Source organism: Drosophila ananassae, chromosome 3R, assembly GCF_017639315.1.
Source record: "Drosophila ananassae strain 14024-0371.13 chromosome 3R, ASM1763931v2, whole genome shotgun sequence".
NCBI classification, from domain to species: Eukaryota; Metazoa; Arthropoda; class Insecta; order Diptera; family Drosophilidae; genus Drosophila; species Drosophila ananassae.
Window position 1 is genome coordinate 13,454,570 of NC_057930.1, and position 22,641 is coordinate 13,477,210.

Sequence of the window (22,641 nt, forward strand, 5' to 3'; positions counted from 1 at the left end):
AATACTTTTACTTTTTTCTCTGTGTATTCCGGATGGATAAGCCGCAGGAGAAAAGTGTCTAAGAGATTGAAAGACTGACTGATGGATGGACTGAGCCGAGCAAACAAGGAAAAACCTCGGCAAACCAAACCCGGGGGTTTATCTGAACACCACAGATAATGTGAGTGCCCGAAGAATGCGCGGTAGCTGGAAAACAAGTGACTAACCCGGGAGGAACATAAATACTTTGGCAGGAACCTAACCCAAACCCAAAACCATGGCCATGCCAATTAGCCAGGGGGCAATTACGGCTGACAAGTTGTCGCCATAATTAATGAAGTGTTGTCTATATATTGTGACGGCGATCAATTGGCGACACATTGCGGGCATCGCACATGCAACATGTTGCAAGTTTGTCACTGGCCGGGGCTGCGCACGCACTACCATCCTGCAGCATGTTTAAGCCAACCACGACCGCGTTTGCCTATCAGAACGATAGGCCAGCAAAGAAAAGGAAACAGCGAGTCAGCAGCAGCAACAGCAACAGCAAGTCGCAACAGCAGCAGCAGCGACAGCAACACGAGCAACATCAGCAGCAGCAGCAGCAACACCAACAGCAGCAGCAGCAACAGCAACACCATCCATCGGCAACAGCAACACGAAGTCGAATGTCGATGATTCAGTCGAATGCCGAACGACCTGACGGACACACGTGTGGCGCGGTGGTTGAACAAAAAACTCATACAACAAGAATCATACAAAAGAACTGAATGAGTATCGAAATCCCGAAACCAGAACCAAATTAAAATTTAGTTTTTGGAAAAATAAACAGCCAGTCGGCCGAAAGAGTCAGGCAGACGGCAGCAGGCAACTCCCACCCACTAATTAGAGTTGGGAAAGTGTGAAAAACTGTACGCATCCGGCAAATAGGTAATACTTCGAGTGCGGCGTGTCTGTGCGGTGTGATACCTTTTCGTGATCTATATAACTTGGAGCAACGTATGGCAAGTGGCCGGCCGGCCGGCCCACAAAGAGAATAAATACCTAAATGCTTGGCGGCGCCGTTTCATCTGGATCGGGCGAACCCTTAAAACACTAAGCTGCCCAGATGGATGGATCGGCGGTATAAAGAAACACCGTCGCCAGTGTTTCGCTGGCCACAGCAACTTCGACAACCAAATCGAAATCGAAAACGAAAACCGAAACCCGTTTCGTTGCATTTTGATACGGAGACGGATCGTCGGTGGGATACTCGGATCCGATCGGATCGCCTTTTGATCTGCAGACAACAACACCAGATCCCGCTGCTGGCTTTCCAAGGAAACCCAAAGGAAAATATCTGAAAAACGCACATCGCAGCTTAAAAAAATAAATCATTGTTTGGAATAATCAGAAAGCCAGAAACGTTTGAAGTGCCAAAGTGAAAAATAAATTGATTGAAAATTAAACCAGTCCACTAGCCAGAAAACGAAACAAAAATGTAGTAGTCGGTCGGACAAATATTAAAAAAAAAAACACAAAAATAACAAGTGGAAATCAAACGAAAAGTATTACGAAGTCCAAAATAAATACATAATCTCAAAAACGGAATTTTCAACAATTTTTATACAACGGCAACATAAAATTTTCTATTAACCGAAAGAAAAGAATATAAATCGCATAATTAACTTTAAAGTAATCCATATTGTATGAAGTAGACCGTAGAATATAGTAATTTATTAACGAGTACTTACAAGCCAACATCCACAATATATCACGCCAAAAAGTAGACTATAGAAACCGCATTTAGCAAAATCAACAACAATTCACCAGTATAACCGCTTCAGCAATTAATCTTACAAACTAAAAAAAAAAACAAATCAAAATGCCATCGTCTACGGGAGTATTGGTATTGATGGTCCTGTGCCACCACCTGAGCCTGGGCCAGGTGCGAAACGAGGATCAGCTCATGATGGTCGGCCAGAATGGTGACCTGGACAGCAGCAATCCCTCCATTCCACACCACCAGCAGCCTCACCAACAGCAGCACCACCAACAACAGCAACAGCAGCAACACCATCAGCAACATCAGCAGCACCAGAGCAATCACAACCTGAACAGCACCTTGCTGAGCACCTTAATGGGTGGCAGTGCTGGTATTTCCGGTGGCCAGGTGAACGGCTCGCCCGGAGGAGGCGGCGGCGCCATGATCAACCAACTAAGCGGCAGCAGCAGCACCTCGAGTTCCCCCTCGGCTATGGGAGTGCCCGGAGGATCCGGCCTAATGCCACCCTGGCACTCCGCCATGGGAATCGGAGGAGTTCCTGGAAACGGAATGGCCATCCCAACGTCCCACAACCATGGATCGAATATGGGCCACGGACATGCCCTGGCCGGATTGGCAAATCTGGGAATTATAGTTCCAGGCCCCAAGGTACACCCCGGCAATATGGGTTACGGCGGAGTTGGAGTAGGAGTCGGAGGAATGGGAATGGGCATGGGAGTCGGAGCAAACACTAATAACATGGATATGCAACAAGGCCTGTACAAGTGAGTCAATCTACTCTATAGCTATAGCTTTCCACATCTGCCGCAGAAAGCATCTTAATTGAACTGAAATCTTATCAATTGATGAAGATCTTTCAGTCAGCCATCAAATTGTTTTGTCCTACGAGAGAATTTCTGCAGTCAGCGGTTGGTTTGAGCTTGAGCTTCAGTTTTTATGGCCCTTTTTGTGGGACCCCGGCAATCAACGTTCACAATTATTATATGTGGTCGCAATTATTAAAACATGCCTACATGTACGTGTTTAACCCTCGGAGTGAACTTTGATTCGCTTGAGAATCTGATTTCTTTAACAAACCGCTCCGTCACCCTCGCTGAACTTTGATTACATAAAAAAATGAGAGACCCTATGTGGGTAATTAGCTAATTTGTAGGGTTTATGGGTCTACACACTATGGTTTTTAATTAAAAATAGTTAAATTTACTGTGCATCTATTGGACAATAGAAGATCAAAGATGATCTTTAAAACCCTATCTAAATAAATTGTTAATCAAAACCTTTTATATGTCATCATATTAAGATTTTATAAACTGACTTCAGTTTATCGAACTGATTTGATTACATTTGCGGTGATATTTTGATCTGATCAAGTTAGTTGCCACTCAAAATAAATAAATATAACTGGGAATGTGCAACAGTCGGCAGACAATCGTTCATCCATCCTGCCACTTGGCTGCGGCACCCTTTTGGATCTTTTGTCTTTGGGAGCTTCAGGAATCTCTCGGCTAATAATCAGCTTCAATGCAACATAAATCCAAGTCCTAAACAATGGCGAACGTCTGGCCAGAGTCTAAACAATAAAGTAAAATTATTTATATTTTTTTCGTGCTGTGTTGCTGCTCTTTAGCTTTATTCTGCGGCTGTCAGCCGAAAACATTCCCAAACCGGGGGTGTTGCATTTGTGGGGGGTTGTCGGTTGTCAAAATGCTGCTAGCCTAGCCGCCTTTTTTATGATTATTAGCAGATGCGAACAGCATCAGGTTTACGCAAGGGGCAGGCGGAAGGGGCACGGTGGCAGAGCGTAAATTTTACTTACACTTCACCATTAATTTGCCCACTGACAGGGCAGGGGAGCACGGCCGAGCAGGTCGGAGAGGTCGAGGGGCTTACTGGTGTACTGGCGGTGGGTCTACCAGTTATTATTTGTCATTACAAAACCACCCAACAGAAGGGGGAAAACCCCATAACATCCTTAAAACATGAGGGATGAGATTGTACACTGAAAAATGAGTATTTTTAAGAGTCTAATAGGGAAACACGAGAAATTCTAATTGACTTTCAATAAGGGACTAAAACTAATACTTTGGATTTTCTTATAAAAACTTAAAAATTGTTAATAGTTACCTATTCTTTCTCTGTACATTTGAAGCCTTCCTTGGCTTGGCCAATTTTTTTTATTACACAAAACATCGATGGGAGAAAGGCTCCACTTGAAGCACTTGCCGGGGTAGAAAGTGTTTCACTTATTTTCCCCTATTACATATATATTTTTTGTGTTATTTTCTTTGCAAGGCACATGCATTGACCCAACCGACCAGCCAGACGACAGAAATCGATAGACAAAGGGGATCCCATCCAGTTCCGAATGGTACCGGGACCGGGAACGGACCGGGACCGGGAACGGACCGGGACCCAGCTGAATATTCAGCCGGTGTCCATTTAGACGCGCTGCTTGATTACAATTAATCGGCTTATTTAAGCAAGACATCGTTTTGTTATTCTCCCATTAGACAACATGTGTGTGGGTCGGACTAGTTCCCCTCTGTGGATTTTCTAGGCCCTCGTTATTTGCAGCAGGTGCCATTACCTGTTCCAGTACACGAGTACCATTACCAATGGCAGTGCAAAGTGCGAGTTTATTGATTCGAAATGTCAGCACGAATCGCAAAAGTCAATGGAACACTCAGAGTTGCACAAGACCAACAAATTTATTCGCAAGGGTTTTGATTTTCCAAGGCAAACAAAGTTGGCAGATTGCACTTGGGTCTCTAATGAATTGATTGCAAAATTACATACAAGATGAATAGGGGAAGTCCGTCCCCTATATAACCCAATTATGGTTTCTTTTGAATAATTATCTTTGGAAATCTATTACAAAAATGGTCTGCCCAAAAAACTTTTTTTTTTTAAATATGCATTGTAGCCTTTAGTAAATCCTTTCTCTTATGGAAACCCTTCTTAATAACTGCATTAAATACTTTTTTAAACATCCCATTCCCATTAATAACCCCTTGACAAGATTTCTAAACTCAATTTGCGTGATTCATTTGAAAATCAAAATGTAAACGATTCGAAAAGCAGCGACTATGTGACGCCTGTTTACACAATCAATATGCAGAAAATGCTGATTAGGGGATGTAATGAAAATTTAATAATTGCTGTCAGAGGGCATACACTCGATGATGATGAAGTTCCCTCCGGTGTGCTATGGTCTGGCCTGAGCTGGGTTGCCTGATTCCTGGATTACCCTTGTAGTCGAGAAGTAGCTGCAAAAATAAAAGGCTGGCGCAATTAATCTCCCATGTCCGGGGTTGATCTGAATGGCGCTGAGAGAAATCTAAGAACCTGAAGTCCCAGAGACGAGCAAATAGAAACAAGAACCGAACCGAACCGAACCGAAAACTTATGGAATGGAATGGGCGGGCAGGCCATGGGGTTGGTTTCAATTTCAGCATTTTGAAAGACCCCCAGAAGCAAATGGCAAATAATGTAATAATGTTTGACAGTCTCAGTCGTCTCGATTCTCTGTCGTCGTTGTCGGTTGTCGGTTGTGTTGTTTTGTTAACAGACATTTATGACATTATACGGCGCAAAATTATGTTGTTACAACCCCACTGGATCTGATTTGGAATCTCTGTCTCCCTGGCCATGTCCCAGACTGTCTTTGTCCTTCTGTGATTTCATTTGCCTTTACAAGCGGCAAAAATCTGTTTAATTGTGCGTAAGACAAAGTCCCAACCCCTTTTTTTGGCAAGTCCCAAAGTTAAATATTTGTCAAAGAGTAATTAAAACTTACTTACCGTTTCCTTGGCTCCCTCAGATCCTTGGCTTTCATGTCCATGTCCTTTGCTTCATTGGCGGGACAACTTCAACTTCAACTTCAACTTCCACTCCAGAGTCATGTTAACTATGAGTGCAAGTTTCCATTGTTGTGGATAGAAACTTTCCGACTATATCATCGGCAAAGAAAAGGAGTTGTAAGTGGATGGTCGTGGTGTAACCCTGGCGGAAACATAAAAATGTTAATTTCCAACTCAACAGAAGAAAAGCCTTTTGTTGTGTTGCCTCAGTTACCGCAAATTATGGTCAAGTCCTGGAGACTGGGGGACGATAACGATTATGTGCAAAGTTTTGTTTTTTATTCTCGCCGCAAAATTAAAAATATCCAGAGGAAATCCTTGCGACGATTGCAGTTGGCACTTGGCATCATTACCACCATGTGGCACCACCCGAAATTTATTTGTCTCGATAGGAGGACAATAATAATGTAGCCGGGTCTTAAGGTTGAGGTTCTTTTGGGGAGTGAAGATACAACAGCTGCTCCCCAGGACCTTTGCAAATTAAGTTTCAGGCATCACAGTATTAACTTTTGGCTTTCAGAGTGCCGATTTCATTTAGAAAGAATGATATTTATAATGATCTTGCAAGATATCTCTTAATAAAATCTTCCATTCGGCAGATACAATATCTCACAGGCAAACATTTTTATTTGGAAAATTTCCACTGGCCAGTGCGGTTAATATTTTCTTCAATCCAATGGGGATTCAACACATCTATTAGGCATCCATTGGGAAAGAATTTTTCAATAATTACTTTAATAAATTCATCCTCTCAACGATTGTGGAATATTCCGAAATGTTTTGGTGAAAGCGAATGGTGTTTAAGGGATTTTGTGTCTCAAATAACCATATTTTTGGCCAGATTTTCTTTAGTAATTTTACGGCTAACAATTTGCCTGTCTTCGTTTGCCATTTGAACTTTTTAATTTTGTCGTTTTTGATGGCTGCATTTTATGAGGCCGTTGTCTCTCAACTTGCTCGGTTTCCCTGGATCTTTTTTCATTCCGGCAACTCCTGATGGTATTTCCGTTGCTGTGGTTTTTGTCTCTTAATGATAAACTGGGGTTCACTTTTCGTCTTTTCGTTTTTTTTTTTTTTTTTGAATAAGTTTTCCCCCATTTTGGATAAATTCCTTTATTCCGAATGTCCTTTTGTTGAAATGAAAAGCGGGCAAAGGGAAAAGCTTGAGCTACGACATAAAAGTTTAAACAAAAAGCAGCTGTGCCAGACGAGAAGGCACACAAAAGAAGAGATCAGAGTCATAAATTGGCCATGATGATGGAACCCAATAAAAATGCCAGACCCGAAGATGCCAGAAGATGGTTCAGTTTGGCTGTCGTCGTTGTTGTTAATGATGAACAACTCGAAATAAACCCGAAAACAAACTGCATTCGCCGAGGGTTGTTGCAGGCGGCGGCGGCAGGCGGAAGACAACAATAGTTGAATGGTTATGGTTTCTTTCAGTTTTCGGTGTTCGGTTGTCGGCTTTTGAGATACCCAGCGATGCGTTCCCATGACATAAAAATGCATTTCATGTAATCAACGAAAAGTGCGTAAAGAAAATCACCCAAATGACTTAAACAAATCAGTCGAATACGAATACCCAAATGCAATTCAAGCGTGAAGCCTTAAATCAAACAACAAAACACATTTTTAAAGGTGTAAAAAGTAAGACAAACTTTGAAGAGCAGATGCAGATACTTTGGTATAGATTCAGAGTTACACTGACGAAAAAATAGTCAGGTAAGGGGAGATCTAAGATTAAGAAACCTCTAATGAATCTATGAAAGGACTTTAGATACATGGACCTTTAGATACATTACTTTTATGGCTTTTATTAAAACATTATATTTTCTCCAAGTGCATTTACAAATACTGCTTTTGATGGCAGCCAAGTGCAAGATGAGGTTGATTCTGCGCTCCGATGCCTTGCTTTTATTTCATTTCTGGGAGTTTGCCGTGTTTTTGGTCGTGTGTCTAAAAGCGTGATGGCTTTTCGAGTTGCCTTTGATCTCATCTGGCTGTTTCTTAGTCAGATTCTTAGTCTCTTTCCTACTTCAGCTGTACCCGATTCGGAATCTGTCTCTGGACCAAAGTTCTATCCGTGTATCCCTTCCCCAGTCTATGCCCCAATGTGGCAGCGCATTGAGGAAGTTGCATCAAAGACAAACAACAACGAATTTCCACACACAGGGCCACAGCACCAGCTCCATCTGAAGATACAGATACCAACATGCACACCTACAGATACGGATACAAACTCCCTTTGCTGAGACCTTGAAGTTTTGTGGACCTTGAGGCACGCACCGCACATCAAAGCATTCTGGACGGGGGCAGGGAGAGATCAAAGGGGGAACCTAAGCGTTTTGCCACACGCAGTTTTGCAGACCCCCAATTGCAGTCTAAAGAACGAAAAAAAAACCCACATTTTACACACATCCTGCTTAAACGGTTTAACCCAGAAAAGCGTTGACGTTTCTGTGTTTACTTAACCCTTTGCTCAGGTTATGATTACTTTGGCAAGCGATTTGAAAGTGCTGTGGGCACTTTGGTTTCCGCAGCAAAATATTTATCAAAGAAATAGTTGGGCGGACAGGAGTATAATTGCTTTGGCAGTTCAACCAAATTTCAACAATTAATAGGAGGTTGTGAAATGGGGTTTTCTAAATAAATATAAAAATATAGTTTGAAATTATTAGGAAATTTAAAAGTACTTCAAAAGGGTCTATCATAGATTTCAATTTCTATCTGTTTTTTTAAGAAACATATTTGTTTATTCAGATCTTTAAAGTAATATTAAATTAAATACAAAAAATTATAGTCTTCCCTATTATTTATTTAGTTAATTGAATTATTATTTCTCCAAATATTAATAAAATATGATATAGTAAGGGTACATCATATTCCTACTTCTCTAAAACCACTATAACCCTCCCTATGGAGTGTCACCGGAAAAAAATGTTGCTGCAACATGTTGCCCGTTGTTCGGTGCCCGTTGCCCATCACTCCGTGTGGCATCCTATGCACTTTTCCCGGCTTTCTGGTTTCTGCGGGTTGGGAAACACAAGAAGAAGACAAGGAAAGCCGCCAGGTCTGGGCCAGGGCTTTGATGTTGCGCCCGCTGCGGTTGCTGTTGACATAATTGGAGTTTTGGATGGTTGGTTCCTGGCCGGGATTGGTGGGGACCGTTGGGGGATAGAGGTTCGTTCGTTCGGTTCCTGGGCCTGGATTGTCGGGATGGTCGGATGCTTCGGTTGGTCTGGATGGGCTGTTGGCACTCACTTTGCGGTACTTTAAGAGGCCCGGCACATAATTTGCGCAAATTAGCGACAAGAGTCATGGCATGCCGTCAAACATCGTTGGCGGGGTCTTTAAACCTAATTGATGCTCAGGTTGTGGCCTAATGGTCTGAGAGTCGTCTTCCCGGATTTATTTGCTTTCATCTTGCCCTGTCTCTAAATCTCATTCGAATGGGTGCTCCAAAGGTGTGACTAAAACTGCACTTGGATGCACTTGTTGTCGAGTGTCTGGAGATTGTAGGAGGTTTTAATAATGTGACTTTCTTTTAAAACGACCCTGGCACATTCCAGCGATCGATATAAATTGAATTATTTGACCCTGAACAGGCCAAAGACTCGTCTTATTGGCGGCAACTTGAAAACAAAAATTCTGAGGCAATCAGACATCCAAAACAGTTATGGAAATGAGGAGTTTCTGGGAAAAAAGACATCCGAAATACAGGAGCTGCTGTAAAGAAGCCGCCGACATCCACAATAAAGGCACACTGAAGGCTACCCCAAAAAAATAAAACATGTTTGGTATTTTAATTCAATTTGTGGAGGCAACGAAGGGTAAAATGAAATTTATCTCTGGGGAGATGGAAATAACTTAATCAGTCAACATATTTAGGGAATTATGACAAAGTTTTTAGAATATACTCTCTAATTTATCCGACAACCTGATAGCGCCTTAAATCCATCAGTCCCCACCTCTTTGGCAACCCACTCATGCCACAAGAACTTTTCTATTAGCTGGTATCACTTTTCCCCTTCCAGCCATCATTAAACCACACCACCCACTTGACATCTCGAGTTCTCTAGATCGTTTCTGGGAACATAAATATCCACTTGACAAAGCGTTCGGCGATCTTTTAGACATAAACTAAAAGTGCACTGGAAAAATTTATAAATTTGACAGATTTTTTAGCCAATAAGAAGTTAAGGATATGGTTTAATCCTTAAGTGGACTTAAGTGGAAGGGAATACTTTTAACTATTAAATATTTTAATCAACTTCCTTTAAATATTCTTCTCTGTGCACCTCCCTCTTTCACTTTGCACAGGCGAAATTCAAGAGCAAAATAGCGTGGCATGAAAAGAAATGATGGACCTTGAATGTCAGTCCAAGGAAAAGCGGAAAAACTGGGGGAAAATGCCACAAGATCGAGAGGAAAAACTCTGCCGAGCAATGGTGATTGACAAATGCAGTTCGAGGGGCGGGGAACAAAAAACAGAGTGAGTTGAGCGATCGGGGCGTTGATGGATGGACAGGAATACAGACGGGTCGTTTACCGAAAACGTCTGTGCCCCGCCCCCTAACAGCCCCACAACCAGCCGTTCCCCCTTTCCCCTTTTTAACTCTATTTAGAGGCGAATCACGCCCCAAATTAAATGAAATTAACACGCGTTTAATGTCAAACTGAGGAAGACTCACCTGCCTGGCCTGCCTGCCTGCCAGCCATACGGGTGGCACCCACGAGTTTCCCCTTCTTGCCACGCTTCTCCCCCGCCAATTGTTTACTTAATGACGTTCATGTGTCTCCTGTGACACTGTGTGTGTGTGTCATTTGTCGGCTTTTCAGACTTTTCCGCTTCTCTGGCTTTCTGCGCTTTCTGCAGCGAGTGCGGCGCTGTCATAAAACAATTTGATTAAAGCGATTTCGCCGCCAACGCCACTGCCACCATCGAGGTTTCAATGAATCCAAAAAATATGGGGGGGAAAAAAAAGAGTTCCAGAGCTATAGGAGCTCCCAACAGCTGGAGGAGTCGAGTGGAGCTGGGAACTCCACTTTGTGCTCTCTCTGTGTTTTCCAATTAAAACGCAGTCCGGTCCTGTGCCGCCGCCGCTGCCGCAGGCGATGTGCTAACATTTATTTTCGGAAATCGAAAAAAAATCCAAAGGGGGGCACCACAATCCAGCTCCAACTCTCGGAGCCACAAGTCGGGCCAGGGCCAGGAGTTGAAGAAGCAACAAAAAAAAAGATCACTGAAAGCGAGAGTGAGCTGTGGGAAAAATGCAATTAATCAACGAATTTGGTAATGCCCTGATTTTGTCGGTCTTGTTATAGGAAGATAAATAATTTAATTAGTAAATAGTCATATGATTTTATTAACTACCTCTTAATTATGTTTTCACTTAATATTTTCCTCGAATATTATATTCTATAATACATAATACCCTCTTCCATTTCACCTACTTAGAGATAGGGTATAGTACCTCTTAAAAAAAATTAAGCCAGAAAGCAAGAGTGGCAAGCGGCGGCGGCACAAATTCTTTGTAATTAGTATTAAAATGTTTTCCGCTACATTTTCACTTGATTCCTTCCTTCCCTGCTGCCAGCCAGTCGCTCTTTCCCTGGCCAACAGGGAAATTCAACAGGCAGATGCAGTCAAGCAGCCAAGCAGCCAGCCAGTCAGTTAGTCAGTTTGCCATTCAGTCGGTTAGTCAATTTGTCTATGGGCCCCGAGGGCGTTTTACTTTACCATATATCTATCCCCCTGTCTCAGACCCTGTTGCTCCTCCCTGTCCCTTCGAATATCCCTATCCTGCCCCGGTGCTGCCTTTTCTCGCATGATTGAAGGCAACATGTGTTTCGGAAATTATGCAAAATTGCCTTTCTGGCCAGCAGCAGCAGCAGCAGAAGCGGCAGCAGCATGCAGATATATGGCAGATGCCAATGGATGTGACTGCCCCTTCTCGACATACCACCCCGCATTCCCTGACCTCCTCCCCCTGTTCAGCCTATCTCCTTGGCATTCATCGGTTTGTCAAACTCTTTTTCGCAGCAAGTGCACTCTTGTATCGCGAATTTCGCTGCTCATTATCATGGCGCACAGTTCATTTCAAAAACAATTAATAATGCTTAAGCGCATCTTGGCGTTGACAGGCGACAGACCGAATATGCCAAGCGAACCATAGAACCAGTGGTTCGGTCATAGCTATAGTTTTTCCAAAAAAATATGATGTTTTTAGAAATTAAAAGAATAAATTCTTTTTAAGGGTAGCCTATAATATGTTCTAGACTTTGAAGAGCAAGCTCTAAGTGATTAAAGATTCTAAAATAGATATTTCACTTTCAAAATCATTTCTTTCTGTGCACATTTCCATTGGAATTTTCGGCCTTGTTTGGTCATTTATTTAGCTTAGAATATTTTCCCGAAGTGCCAAATAGAAACAAGAAGCGGAAGTGTGGCCAAAACCAATTTGAAATGCATCGAAATATGTTCTGACAGATAATGAGGAGAGCTGGTGAAAATATTTTTCTAACAGTATTTTTAGAAAATCTTTCACTTTGTTACAAGAGTGCGACGTTCACGACTTTCGTTAGAGGCTTTCCCAGTTGAAGTGGAGGTCCATTCTCCTCCGATCATAATGTTTTCAAATGCATTTGGCTTAGCCATTTGTTTAGGCCATTAATTTTTTTGTGCTTGTGGTTTCCTCGCAGCCATATTCATTAACCGGAATGATAGATTTCAAATCGAAACTTTTCGAAGTAAACTGAACTTTTTCTCAATTAATTGGCCAATAATCGGATTTGTAAACTTTACAAAAGCACACGATGCCAGAAGCGGCCAGAAGGTAGCAGATCAGATCCATGCAGATGGTAGTCCATCTACTGGACCATCTACTGGATGAACTTGTTTTATCACCTCATAACAACAGCAATGCGAACAAGTGAACTCAACTGATTGAATGCCTTCGTGGCAGCATTTGATTTGTTTAGAGAATAAAGCACAGACCTTTCGCTCTCGTATCTGTATCTGTACTTGTACTTGTACTTGTATCTGTATCTGTATCTGAATCTCCACTGGTAGCTATGGATGGATTTAGCCCCGTAGGCTGTTGTGGCATCTATTTCTTCTTTTTTTTTTTTTTTTGTGTATATGGCGCCAACTTGGCCTCGTTTGTGGGGCGGGATTTTTGCTTAATTAGCACTCAATGAATACAACTTGGAGAGCTCGAAAAGAGTTGAGGAATGTGCGCGTTGGTACTTCAATCTCTCACACTCACTACATGGATATATATGGTGTATATAGCACATATAGTATAATATGGACTCCACCTCCAAGGCCATTTTGCCAGCGAGGGTTGCTTGTAAAAATCTTATAAGCTTTACGTGACCGTCCATTAATACATCATTGCGGCAATGTTAGCCACGCTTTCACCCCTGCTTTCAAACCTTTTCCGAAAAAAAGGCAAAAGCCAAGGAAATGAACTGATGATGGCGTGGAAAGTGAAGCCGACTTTTCCTCGCTTTTCCCCTAAATTTTCCCTGGGCTTGTTGTGTGCTGTGCGGTGGGCCGGCTGTTCGGGGTGTGATATCAGGATCGTTTTTTCGTCATGGTCATAAAAACGCATTTTATGCGAAACGCATTTGAGTGGATCCCAGCCCAGATCCCATAGCGAAAACGGAGTCTGGAGCCAGCCAGGACAGTCGTCGTCTCACAGTTTGAGTCCGAAATTCTGGGTGTGGGTTTTCCTCCGCTCTTATCGGTTTATTCCCGTACGTTTCTCTTTTATGGGAAAGTAAATAAAATGTAAGCTAAGAGCTCCCTCGCAAACTTTTAATGTTGATTGCGTTTCGCGTTGATGTTTAATTTTTATGCGAGTCTTTTATTCAAAGCTCTTGCTTCATCTCCTTTTTTTTTGTTAGACACTTAACAAAAAAGTGGTGGCTTAACATGCAATTTTATTAGAAATTAAGCATTAAACGCTGGCAACAAACCTTTTCTTACCCCATTTATGGGCAGAAAATTTCTCAATAAATATTTAGTATTTTTCCAAGTGTATTTAAGCCAATGGTAGTCACAAAAATTAATCATTAATAGCTAAGCTTAAGCTTTGTTACCCTGCTGGTGGCTTTTTGTTGCCTTGGCGAACATCATCAGCCATTCGAGTTGAAAAGAAAATTGCCAAGAAAATTAATTTAAATCTATTCGGCGGCAATTTTTATGGGAAAAGTTCAGCCGGAAAGCCAAGACTGAAAATTCCAGCAATTAATTTTAATTGCCCCACAGCGAGGACGATAATGTTATGACATTTCCATAAATAAGTATCAGTTTTAGAAGAATTCAAAGTTCATTTGTGGAATGTCTAGAAGCGATCCCAGCCGTAAATTAATCTCCAAATCTCTATATTTGGTGAACTATATAAATTACCTGATAAGTTAAACTGCAGAGAAGGAAACCAGCTAGTGGAGCTACAACAACAGTATTCGAGAAATGCTTTAGAGTCTGGGGCTGGCTGAAGAAAAATTAAAAAGAAATGCAGACAAATTGCTGGAATGCCGTTCAAGCATAAACTGGAGAATGCCAGCCACAGAAGCAGCAACATTACGAACAACAACAATACCATCTAATATTAGCTGAAAAATAGTTTGGCAATGTATTCAATGAAAGGGCTGGCAGCAATGCATGTTGCTGCTGTTGCTGCCGCAACAACAAGCGGAAGCAGCAATTCCAGCCAGCAACTCCAAGATTGAGTGCAACAAGGTGGGGTTTCTTTTCTTTTTCTTCTTTTTGGCAGTTAATGAAGCTGATTCCAGACATTTGCCGCTTTCTTGACGGATGATAAATGTCAAATGGAATGGATGAGAGAGCATGTTGCCTTTGTGGGGTTCAGTTGCACTGAAAAGGGCTTGGTAACTGCAATCTCTTTGAAGAATTTTCTGCCAGAACTGCTGCCACTGGTCCTAAGCACACACACCTCAGATTGTGAGCTCAAATTGCCGTGTCAAACACCTGGCTGCAGTTTTAAACGAAAAACCCACAACCCTACCCAAAATCGTTATCAACAATCTTGGAGTTTCCCAGAAGACAAATGCTCTAGTTCTTGGTTTCGCAGAAAAATGACTTTTGCAGCCAATGTTATGCTAAAAGCCCACACATGTTGCAATTTTTAATTAAAGTCGAAACTATTATGTAATCAGCAAGTGTCCTATTTTCGGAAACTGGCCATAAACCTATAATGCCAATATTCAATTGAAAAGGAAGCCAATAAGTTGCTGCTGCTAATGATGTTGCAACTACTGGCCTGCTGGACAAATTGCAACTGGCCATTACAATTCAATTTTTATGTTGCACAATGAAGCTGTCAAATGCAAGGGAGGAAGCTCAATAAAAGCCAGGGAGAAAGAACAGCCTGAACATTGCTGATGACACAAACAGCAGGCGGCGGCAGGCAGCAGACGGTTTGCGGCAGGCGGCAGTTGCAATAGCAATATTCTACATGAGGGGGCGTGGCCAAGGTAATGGCGTTAACTGCTTGGGCATAAAAATTCCAGTAACAACAGAAGCAGCGGAAGCGTTCCAAGGTAGCACAACATCGCTCGCCACTGAACGGCAAGGCAGCAACATGGGGCAGGTTGCAAGGTGTGAAGTGTGGCCAGCGTACGTCTAAATCTATATCTATATATAAACCCCGCCAGCTCTCTCTGTGGGTGTGTGTGTGTGTGCCCTAATGTGAGGGTTGCAAGCGAAATGTGTCGTAAAGATTTTTATTGCATTTTTATGGCGCACACACAGCAGCAGCATCAGCAACATTAGCTTCCGCTAGCAGCAGCAGCAGCAGCAGTGGCAGCAACAGCAACAGCAGCAACATGGCATATTTGGTCCGACTCTGGGCCTGCTTAATGATAAACTTTAACGTTGCTTTTGCATTTTCCGATTCCGTTGTTTGCCACAGAAATCATTTTTGAGTAAATAAACCAGACCGGGGGCTGCAACCGCAGCAACAACAGGAACAACATGGGCCCAGCAGAGGCTAAGTAAGCCGTAAAAATGCCTTCGAAAAATTAAAATAGAGATCCGGCGAAGACAGGGCATTATTAGAACAGCCGGAAAGTGGCCAAGCGACCCTCGCTTTCTGGGTGGGCGAATAAATTGATTGCTGCTGTTGGTGTTGGTGTTGGTGTTGCTGCTGCTGCTGCTGATGCTACTGCTGTTGCTGTTGCTACTGCGCAGTTTTTAGCTTTTTGTTCTTAATCATTTGCCGCAACGTTTTATTAAAAATCCAAAAAGGTAGCTACGTCATTTTATTGTCTACTTACTGTTCCAAAGTCCAAAATCCCATGCACAAATTTTTATGAGCCAGGCCATAAAAATGCCTTTTACCGTTCTTCGTTTTTGTTTTCAGTTTTTGGATATTTGTTTTTACTTTTGGTATTCATTGAGCTTCTTTTCTTTATATTTTTTTTTTTTTTTTTTGTTGAATTTCATTTTGTGCCAAAAACTCTCGGGGGGCACATTTGTTGGTGTTGTTCCCAAAAACCAGGGGGAGCGACGACATTGTTTACGGTTACAACTGTTTGTCGTTGGATGATGCCAAAATTGATGACCATAATCTTCGGCCCAGGAGCTCCGGCCCGGCTCGGGAAAAGGATGCGCTTTTTATGATGAAGCGCCGTGCTTGCCGCGTTGCAACGAAAAACAACCACCACTAGCAGCAGCAACCACCCACTTTCGCCCCCATCTCCGAGCTCTGCAACATTATTCATTTCGGGGGGGGTTTGACAAAGCAAAACGGGGAACGGAAGCATATTTTATGTTTTAACGCTTCCGAAATTGGGCAGCAACACCAACATCTCATACATCAGCATTTAGCGACCCCTCATCCTCCCAGCATTACAAAAAATAATAAAAACAGGGGAGCTCGAGGGGGGGAATGGGACGAGAGCAACTCCTTTTCCCGCAGTGGCGGCGAGCGTTTGTCTTGCGGTTTTTGCTTGCAATTTTGCTTGGAGCTTTTTTTGCTGACAGCAATTGTTGCTGTTGGCTGATGGTGTTGCTGTTGGCTGCCGCTTTTACCGCTGCAATTTGGCGGCTTAAGCGCGATATTTACAACGCCACTTGAAGTGTGAGTTTCGTGTGCCATAAAGCGAATGAAATAAATAAGCTGACAGGTGCAGGAAGCGCTTCGAGTCAGCGAAAGATTTTCAAAAATATCTTTTTCGGTTAAATGACAAAAGGAGCTGCGACACTGTTAAGCTCTTAAGCCAAACAAATGGGGGCCAGATGAAATATTGACAAAAAAAAGAGTTGTGGCAATTAATGAGACTAAGCTTGTACAGTAAAAAAACAAAATGATAGATTCTCAAGGAAGTAAATACTGTTTTTATAAACTTCAAGTCTTTGGTAGCTTTTTAGAAATATTTAATATTCATTGAAATTTCCAAGAACCTTTTTTGATTCTTTATAAAAATATTTTTTTCTTGGTGTATACAAAAAACTGCTTAAAATTCCACGAAGCGAATCATCTAAATGATCTCTACTATTAACGATTATTTGTGCTTAGCGCATATAGTATCTGGGAAGAGATCTGGTCTCAAAGCAAATCGTCCATAGAAAAGACGCCTGCCTCATTGGCCCCATTCTGGCAAAGCAAACAAGCAAAGGAATCGGATCGAGGAAGCTAAAAACCACAAAACCATTTGCCGGCAATCAATTAAAGCCATCCGAGCGAGTCGCGATTTGACTAAGTTCATCAATTTTTTTTGTGTTCAACCAACAACCACCCCCCAGAATCGGCGATTTTTCGATCCGATTGGGTTTCAGTATTTGCACTTGCCTTTTTAATTGAACGCTTTGGGGCCCTGGTAAATTATGTGACAGCTACGCCAAAAGCAAACAGTGGAGCTGAAGCCAAAACAAAGAAACCGGCAAACAAACAAACAACAAGTTTGCTGCTCCTCTGCCACCCAGAAATCCAGATATCAAGAAATCCAGTTGAGGATTTGGTAGCCCAGCAATGCAAGTCAAATGTTTTAAAAATAAGCAATGCATCCAACAGGGGTAAGGGGCATGGGGCGTGCCTGGCAGCTGCATTTATGTTTTGGCAATAAAATGCAAATGGTAAAAAGGTCCATAAAAAGTTCAAGTCGGGAAGAGAGCATTTCCAGCTTTCGATATGCTTATGCTACTTTAAAAAAGATTTTATGTGTGCCTGACTGCGTGTGTCGATTTCAGTTTTTATCCTCGACTGCACGGTGAGAAATAAATTGATTGATTTTATGATTTCTTATTTTTAGGACTGTTAGCTATTAGCCAGGACTATTAGCTATTAAATAATAAAAAAATCCTCTTTGGATTTGGAGTAATTTAAGCAAGTCCCTGAATATTTTTCCTTGTGTCGTATTTTTTGTGTTTTCGAACTGTTTTTCGAATCGCTGAGGCTGGAGCAGATGCTGCCCCACACTCCTTCTGTTGCTGTTGCACATTTGCTATGCTGTTTGCTGTTGGGGGCCAGCGGCAACATCATCGGTTTCACCAGCAGCAGCAACAGCAGCAGCAACAGCAGCAGCAGCAGCAGCTAAAAACAGTAAAGTCCATAAAATGCTTTTGCCGCAGCACAAAGGGATTTATATATGTGCCAGTCCAGTAGTAGTACCTGTGTGTGTCTGAATATTTTACGTTTCTGAAAATTTGATGAATCTCCACAAATGCAGGTGGGGGGGGAAATGAGTGAGGCAGAGAAGAAGCACTCAAAGCAGCAGCAACATTCAGTAGAAGCAGCAGCAACAACAACATAAAATACAAATACAACACACAACTTCAGCGTCATCATCGCACGAGGAAAATATCCATCAACACTTTTGTTTTATGGCGCTCTCTTGTGCTTTCCCTACCTGTCTCTTTCTTTTGGGGCAGGTGCCTCTCTTTCTTGCCCGCCCACATGTTTGCTGGCACACATCCGTCTGTCCGCCTGTCCGTCTGTCTATCAATTTGTTGTTCTGGCCTAACCACCAACTCTTTACAGATTGTTTTGCCTTGTGGCCATTTTAATAGCTTTCGACTACTTTGTATCTGATAGATACAAATCCATCTATCTATCTATCTATCTATCCGTCTTGCTGGCTGGCATACAAGTGCCTGGCTGGCGGCTAAAATATTCTCTGAAATTAAAGTGAACAATGGAGGAGACTTTTGCCGGCTAATTGTTTTGGCCAAGTTGGCCCGTAATTGTCTTGCAGCATTTTGTCAAACGGCTTAAGTCCCTCCTTGCCTCTTGCCTGGCTCTCCGGCTTAGGGCTTGTAATTCCTCAATGTTTTCGATGACTAAGGCGACATACATACATACATCATACATACAACATCATCGAAACTTGAAAAGGGTGAACCTGGGAGGGAGGGAGTCGTGTGTGGGCTTTGCGTTAATGCGCTTTGCATTGCACTTGCCTCGCTGTTGTGGCAACAACAATAATCGGAAACATTGGATGTGATAACAATGCAAAGCTTACATGGCGACTTACACGGGCTTTGGGCTGTAATTGAAGACCCCGAGGGTGTTGGCTCTGTCATGACAAAACGGAATACACATTATACAAATAAAGATCTACAGATCGACATGTGTCAGGTTATAAAGCTATAACCTGGTTGTTTAACAGAAAGGAATTCCAAAAAGAGCTATCTATATCTCTATTTCCCAACCCCCTTAGAAATATAATATAAACAAAATGTATCAGCTGATTGTTAAAAGATTCCGATTTTATATTTACCCTTCGGCTGGCCTAGACCACCCAATTAAATCGCAATCCAAACTACTTTTTCATCAATCGACAAATGATATTTTAATCAAACCAAGAACTACGTCAAATATCGAAATAAAACAGCGGGAGATAAATAGATAAAAATTGGCCAGCCGAATCGGCCATCGAAACAGGGAATCATCCAAACAAATGCCACTAGTATAGCCGAGAACCAAAGCAAACAACTTGTAAACATTTCAAACATTCAATTAATTAATTAATTGCGAAAATGTGGCAAATTAATTTCACATAAAAAGCGAGAGAGCAGCTCCCAGGCACCGGCACAGGCACCGGCACAGGCACCTTGGCAGGCTAGGCAGCTGATGCCGATTCTTTCGGGAAGCAATCTAGAACAAATCCAATGGGAATATTATTAACAGACTTTGTTGCTCAAGTGGCGAAAGTTGAGATAGAATTTCGGAGGGGAAACCAGAATTCATGAATTCTGAATTAAAAGCAGAAAAGCAGATGAACCGGAGAAATTTTAGGAGCGGCGCATTAAAAAAAATTTTTAAATGAGGAAAAATCTTTGCCTCGAAGCGAAAACGGAGACGGAAATAGTCAGATAGTCGGGGATTCAGATTCAGATTCAGATGGCCAGATATACATATATATATGCTGAGCTCGTTACTCATACGCCAATTTACGATGCACTTAAATTTTATGAGAATTTAAGATTTCCTGCAAATCAGCATACTAGGGGGAGAGTGGGTGCCACAAAATGATAACCCAACCGAAGCTGGACAGGAAATGGCTGAGGTGAACTGCTGCAGCATGCTGGCGCGCCGGCGGCTTCTTTACCAAATGGGGCGGCAAAGACTTTCAAATAACTGGTAACTTTTAGAGCATAGAGGGAACCAATTCATGGGAAATTCTTTTCCTGATTCCTCGAAAGCCACACAAGTTGGAAATTGATAAGGAAAGCATACCTTGATATTCTGATATGTTGTTGCAATAAAGTAATATAAACTTGCTCATTCAGGGTGTGTTTGTTGTTTATCATTGGTTGTAAAAACTATGGGCTTTTATGTTTCCTCATTTCTGAAGGTTTTCGCCATAAAATATTTTCAGAATTGTCAGATTTATTCGTAGATAAAAAAACATAAAAACTATTAATGAGAATCTCAAGCTTTCTATCTTCAAAATTTGGAAATCAGAAATCATAAATTAAAAACATAATTATCCATTTTCTAATATATATTTTTTTAATCCCCAGTGAACACTTCATCTCGGAGCACACTGTGATGGCGGTATTCACCTCCCAGGGGCAGGTGGGCGGACCCTGTCGGTACATGCCTGCCACCCGGCAGCAGAACCACCAGTGCCGGAAGGAAACAGGACTGCCAGGAACCTTGAGTGAGGCCCGTCGTCTGGCCACCACCCACTGCGAGGAGCAGTTCAGGTACGATCGCTGGAACTGTTCGATCGAGACTCGTGGCAAGCGGAACATCTTCAAGAAGCTCTACAAGGAGACGGCCTTCGTTCACGCCCTGACAGCGGCTGCCATGACCCACTCCATAGCCAGGGCCTGTGCCGAGGGCAGGATGACCAAGTGCAGTTGCGGGGCCAAGAAGCACAACCGGGAGGAGCAGGACTTCCAGTGGGGCGGATGCAATGATAATCTCAAGCATGGCAAGCGGGTGACGCGACGCTTTCTGGACTTGCGCGGCGGCGATGGAGACGAAGTCAGTGAGATATTGCGACATGACTCAGAGGTAACAATAGACATTATAGAATATTGTACAAAATAAATTAGTATTAATAATTTTCCGACAGGTTGGCATTGAGGCCGTCTCCTCGCTGATGATGGACAAGTGCAAGTGCCATGGCGTTTCCGGCTCCTGTTCGATGAAGACCTGCTGGAAGAAAATGGCCGACTTCAATGCTACGGCCACACTATTGAGGCAGAAGTACAACCAGGCCATTCGCAAGGCTCCTAACTTGAGGACTATGCGGCAGGCTCCCTCGAGTCGCATGAGAAAGCCCAAGCAGCGACGCAAGAAAGTAAGATTTAATATTTTAAATATTAAAATTATGTTTTTAAATAAAAAATATTTATTTTTAGCCACAACAGTCACAATATACGACACTGTATTATTTGGAGACCTCGCCCTCCTACTGCTCGGTCACCAAGGATCGCCAGTGTCTGCATCCTGACAACTGTGGTACCCTGTGCTGTGGGCGTGGCTGGACCACGCAGGTGTTCAAGGAGGTGGAGAAGTGCCGCTGTCGATTCAACAACGGACGCTGTTGCCAATTAATCTGCGACTACTGTCAGCGGTTCGAGAATAAATACTTTTGTAAATAGACGGCCACTACTCATCCATCTCCATCTCTATCTGCCTCCGTCTTTCTATCTTTCTTATCTGACTCTGTCTCTGAATGAATGAAGAATGAAGAAATGCTTCTATCTTCTTTAAAAAATGTAATTTGTAAAGTTTTTTCTACCATTATGCTTGTAATTTTTTTCCATTCCTAACTAAGAAACATGAAATATTATTGAAATGATAAGAAAAATGAACGAATTGATATGCAAACCGATAGAAAAACGCTCAGAATGCAAAGGCTAAGCTAAAGGCCAAACTCACCCACACAAATACATACTCACCTGCATAAAACCACCCACACCCACTCCCATACACACACACACACTCGAACAGACACCTAAAAGCGCATACATGCATCTATTTATACAATTACTATATAGTAAACATTAGCTACCGTCGCAAAAAAAAATCTCAAAAAAAATCGCAAAACTTCATTTAGCAAAAAAAAAGAAAATTTACAAAAAAATACACACACACACACACAAGCAAAACACAAACACATGGAACAACAGAAAGCAGACGCTAACACAGCAACAAAAACGAAAAATAAAAAACAAAAACAATTTTAATAAGTATTTAAACATACAAAACAAACCAAAAAAAAATACAAAATTGAAACGAAATAAAAAGTTTCACATAAAAATAATATATTTGAGTTTTAATTTATTTCAAAAGTGGGAGTCCCAAAGTCTACAAGCGGCTTACGTGCGTTTTTAGTCGCTAGCGATTTGTCCGCTACTTAGCTGAGACACAAACCTTCTACAAAATGTATAATACATAAACTTGTATAGGGGGCGCTACTGGAGGAAGATAGTATGAAATAAATCTAATAAAATAAATCTTATGGAAACAAAGTGTTTTAAATATTTTTTAAAATTAATACCACCAAAATAAATATTTTTTCTGTGTTTTAAAAATATTTGGAATGAGA

General features: G+C 42.0%; 1 protein-coding gene across 1 annotated transcript; it reads left to right on the plus strand.

Moving 5' to 3' along the window:
- Positions 1-634: 634 nt before the first annotated feature.
- On the plus strand, positions 635-22,358 carry LOC6496858 (protein Wnt-4). The gene is made up of 4 exons (XM_001963222.4): positions 635-2,508; positions 20,600-21,098; positions 21,160-21,387; positions 21,449-22,358. The coding sequence occupies exons 1-4, from the start codon at positions 1,844-1,846 to the stop codon at positions 21,689-21,691; spliced, it is 1,635 nt and encodes a 544-aa protein (XP_001963258.1). The 5' UTR covers positions 635-1,843; the 3' UTR covers positions 21,692-22,358.
- Positions 22,359-22,641: the final 283 nt, after the last annotated feature.